The sequence below is a fragment of the Octodon degus genome, unplaced genomic scaffold, assembly GCF_000260255.1.
Source record: "Octodon degus isolate 3935 unplaced genomic scaffold, OctDeg1.0 scaffold00013, whole genome shotgun sequence".
NCBI classification, from domain to species: Eukaryota; Metazoa; Chordata; class Mammalia; order Rodentia; family Octodontidae; genus Octodon; species Octodon degus.
In genome coordinates this window covers 7971821-7976917 of record NW_004524589.1, presented here as the reverse complement: position 1 = coordinate 7976917, position 5097 = coordinate 7971821, and the positions used below count along the sequence as shown (strand labels likewise).

Here is a 5097-nt window from a genome sequence, read left to right as displayed (position 1 = left end):
TATCTTTTAAGGAGTCCCAGAATAAAATGTATTCAAATTAGCTAAAAGAACCAAAGAAAGCATGGCTAAAATGCTATTTTATCAATAATTGAACAAGGTTGACAAAAAGCTATATACTTAAAAATGTATATTTGTTGAAACTGTACTTCCGATTTGATATGAAACTGTCTCATTGCTATCTGTTTATCAATAAAATTTTCAAATAAAAAAAAGTGGTTGGGATAGATACATAGTTGCATTCTCTTAATGAATAGAATGATTTGTTCTAATGGTGTTTGTAAATAGGATCTGAAGTCCACATCTTGTACAGAAATTAACCACTAAGAAGAATATATGCAGTGTGTTATTTGTTGAAACTGTACTTCGTATTTGATATGAAACTGTCTCATTGCTATCTGTTTATCAATAAAATTTTCAAATAAAAAAAATTTAAAAAAATGTAACCACTTTTTTGCTCCTAAGAATTAAATGTTTGTTAATAAAGGAAAAAATTATTCAGCCTTCCCCTTTCCCTTATCTTTCTCTCCCCTTCCCCTGCCACATACACATATACACACCCACATGCACACAGACACACATGCACACACAAAGGATATTATCTGCTTTAGACCCTTAAAAAAATGTTAGTCCTCTCAAGTATGTTCTGTAAAAGGAAAAAAGACAAAGTTAAATTATTAATGAAAATTATAGCTATTTCTACAATAGCTTGCGAAAAAGACAAAATATTAAGATGTATATTCCACTGGATTACAACTTTATGGTTGAACATTGTTAAAACAAAACATAGTTATACACATCATTTTCTGGACCAATCTCTTGAGGAACATGTGGAATTGCTGGCACTTCTGGTTCTTCTACTTTGGATTTTTCTTTCATTTCTGTGGGGTTGCTATGAACAGCGCCTCCTTGAGGAATAGTATGTACATCCTCAGCATCTTCTCCATGTGCTTTAGAATCCTGGCCCTGGGCCTTGCCTGTTTCTTGATATGGTTCTGGAAGGTATTCTTTTGGCACATTCTCATTTTTATATGTCTTAATAGAGAGGTCTTCAGGCTCCTGTATCTCTTGGTAGGTTTCTGGCGAATAGTCTTCAGGCCCAGGTATTTCTTGGTTAGTCTGAGGTGAGTATTCTTCAGGCTCCAGGGTTTCTCGGTTTATTTCAGGTGAATATTCTTCAGGCTCCAGTGTTTCTTGGTTTATTTCAGGTGAACATCCTTCAGGCTTCAGTGTTTCTTGGATTATTTTATGAGAGGAACTGTTAGGCACACTCACTTCTTTATATGTTTCATGAGAAAAATATTCAGGCTCAGTTGTTTCTTGATATGTTTTTAAAGAAAGGTCTTTAGGCAGAGCTATTTTTTGTGATTGAAGAAAGCCTTCTGGCCCGGCTTGGTCTTGTTCCAAAGTGGGTTTCTCTGGCTCAGCTGTGTATGGGTCTGTGTCCTCTGGACCGTCCTGAGGCACCTCCACTTTTAGGGCTGCTTCAGGAGCACATCTTTCTTGGTCAGTGACAACTTCACAGGTTGTGGAGGGGGCTTTGGGCACAGCTGTTTCTTGGCACATTAGGGTGAGCTTGAATCACAGCTATTTCTTGGCGTGTTTTAGGAGCAAGGACTTCAGGCTGAGCCACATCTTGATATACTTTGGATGAATAGTCTTGAAGTATGGATATCTCTTGGTAGGTTTTAGGAGCAAGGTCTTCAGGTTCAGCCATATGTTGGCATGTTTCAGAACCACGGTTTTGTGCCACTATTTCTTGGTATTCAGAAGAATTTTCATCATGAGTAATGCTTTCTAGAGGTAGTTCAGAAGACTGATCCTCAGGCATAGTGTTTTTTGGGGAAGTTACCAAAGCAGGGGCCTCAGCTGCTCTTCCAGGAGGCTCATTTTCTTTCTCTGTAGGTACCGATGCTTTCTCCACAATTTCCTTTGCTCTTTGTGACTGGGACTCTCTCTTTGGCTCTGCATTTTGTTGTCTCTTCCGGCCTCTTTGATTTCCTCTTCCTGTGTTCTGCCACTTGCGTTTTTTCTGTTCTCCAAATGCCCATTGTGAAGTTTGCTTTTCTTGTGCTTCAGCTTTTCTTTTTCTGAGCTGTTCTCGGTTCCGCAAACTCCAAGTTCCAATGATTTCTGGACCAAACGTCTCTCTTTGACGATGGTCAGTGTCTGATGAAGTTGCAAATGAGACTGATCCTTTCCCAAGTCCATCTTGCTGCAGTACCTTCCTAGTATATGGTCTGGCTTCTACAAGCAGCCTAAAAGCTAGAGATATTGTGACACCTCACATTTGAAAATTTGCCTCCCTCCAGAACCAGGCTCCTCCACTCTTTCTGCTTGGAACAGCAGCGCAGTGCCCCTGGCCAGCTGGCTGTGCTGCTCCAGAACTCATCCTGACTCGATCTCCTGTGACATTTAATCTTAATGCAGAAAACTGTTAAAAGATCTAACCCCAGTTTTGGTAATATATTCATCCTTCAAAAACATGTTCATATATACCTTTATAACTCTGTTTCCATCAGTCTGTCTATCTGTATATACACATGAAAAAATACAGAAAATTATCAATCTACTTTTAAATATCTAGATATATAGGTAATTATAGGAATTTATTCAGATGAATATATAGACATAGATATGAATATGTATGTGTTTGAATTGTCTTTAAAACATTTACTACTGGGAGTCTTTTTAAAAGAACTGAATTAAAGAAAAGATGAACTTTCCAGGTCTTAGGAGACAGCTCAAAGTCTTGGCGCCTGCCTGGCAAGCACAGGACCCAGCTGGATTCCCAGTGCCACATGCTAGTGTGCAGTGCAGGCCACCCAAACCAGGCCAGGTGGTGCATGCATGTAACCCCAGCACTGGGGCACTGATCACTATGAGTGGATCACATCGTGAGACAGGAGGATCACTATGAGTCCAAGCTGCATAGCAAGATCCTGTACCAAATAAATAAACAAATGATTACAAAATAATTAGATAGATTTTTTCAAAATGTTCTGATGTACATGTGAATTTATATATAATTTGATACTTTATAAAATTATAAATATATATATATATATACATATATATATTAATTTCATATAAATGCAATTCACATAATTTCAGTAGTAAAGAATGACCTGACTGTGATTGGTAATGAAGATAAGGAAATCATCATTTTAACATTTTGGGTATTCGTTATTAACCTTGTTTAAGAAACAAGTATCTGTTTGTAAATTTTTACTATTTTTTATTATCTTTAAAATTTAAAATTACTATGGCTGGCCTGATAGCTTAGCAGACTAAAGCACCTGCTTAGGCAGAGCACAGTGGCCAGGGTTTGATCCCCAGCCTGGGGCACACGGAGATGGCATTTGAGACTGGGTGTGGTAGTGCGAGCCTGTAATCCCAGACTTTGAGAGGCTGGAAACAGGAGAATCACTATGAGTACTATCTACATAGTGGTTCCCTGCAGACCCTGTGCTAAATGTGGAAAAATAAATAAAATTAAAATTACTAGCATCACTAAAAACTAAGAGATAAACAAGGATCTGATGAACTGTATAAACATTCTTTTGAGTATTTTTGTCAAAGCCAGAGAATAAGATTGACAATTTTTCTTAACATTGCCAAGCAAAAAGTAGAAAGAATATCAATTCAGCTTATTTAAATCTTAATGTAAGCACCACATGTGTTACTTGAAAATTCTTTCTATACTCAGATAATAACACACACCTTCTATAGCTTTAGTGTTGTGGTTGCTGTGAATTAAATTTCAAATTTTATTGTACACAAAAACCTGGCTAAATCACACACATTAAACTCCCCTGTGGCTTGTATCTGGATGTTCCTCTAAAGCCTCATAAACACACAGGGTGCTACTTTTTAAAGGTGGTTGGATGTAGGGTGTGTAAATATGAATTATGGTGTCTGGATGTGTATTGAGTGTGTTATAACTAAATCTACCCATTGATTGGCTTAGCATAATTATGGGTGTGGATAATGGGAAGGCCCAGCCTGAGTGTCCATGGCACTAAAATATAAGGTTATTGCTTGAATATAATATAAAGGAAAGATGGAAGGCAGGCTGCTGCTGCTTGCTGCATTATTATCTTATTTCTGGCCAGCCATGGGCTCTCTATTTTCTGTGATGTCCCTCTGCTCTGCCACCTTGCCTTAGAGCAACCTAACTATGGATGATACCTATAAAAATTGTTAACTGAAATCAACCTTTCTTACTTTAAGTTTGGGTGTTAGACGTTTTGTCCCAGCAATGTAAGATCTAAGACAAACTGTCAGCCTCACAAGAAGCCTATTTTTAAATGAATATTCAGTGGAGAAGATGTAACTTTAAAAGCTTTAATGGGAATATGTACAAAGACTGATTAAAGTAGGACAGTGAAACTTTAAATTACAATTGTTTCATTACCAGCGGAAACCACCTTTCCGCACCTATCTGAGCTTAATGCTGCATTTGCTGAGGAAACTGACATAGTCTCTGTTGTTACAATTGTCATGTAGAGTAATGATGATTCCTTCATGACCAACAATCGTTCTCTGAGTATAGATCTATAACTAGATTCTAGCTCTGGCAACTCTGTATAATAGTAAAATATTTGACAAATGAAGAAATGTACTCACAAAGAACTATTTCATTTTTCTAATTTCTATAGAAAAGCATTAGGGAAGTATGTTTAGGATGGGATATTAAGAGATTTGGATGAGAGTGAATGGAGCACAAATTTGGATCAAACCAGATTTTTTGATATGAACTTATTAAATGAAAAAATCATATTTAATGTTACAGCTCTGGCAGATAAAAAGGAGTCCAGAACTTTGATCATTGGTTTGTTCAGCTGAAATATAGACCAAAAAAATGGGCTACTCTGAACACATTGGAAATTTTGTACTTTGTTGTAATACAGAAAAAGATCCAATGTTTTAGTTTAGAATTTTGGAATGAATTTGAAATTTGGATGTAAACATCTATAATGTAGTGTCATGAAAACAAGTATTTAAAAATATGATAAAGGGGCCGGGGAGATGGCTCAGTGGATTAAACACTTCCCTGGCAAGCGCAAGGGCCTGAGTTCAATCCTGGTTCAAAAAAAA

At 37.0% G+C, this 5097-nt stretch overlaps 1 protein-coding gene across 1 annotated transcript; it reads right to left on the bottom strand.

The window, feature by feature from the left end:
* Window positions 1-726: 726 nt before the first annotated feature.
* On the bottom strand, window positions 727-2208 carry LOC101571135 (hemogen). The gene is given in 3 exon segments (XM_023709636.1): window positions 727-1514; window positions 1546-2163; window positions 2166-2208. Coding segments are annotated over 3 exon segments (1404 nt in total). The 3' UTR covers window positions 727-771.
* Between the last annotated feature and the right edge of the window lie 2889 nt (window positions 2209-5097).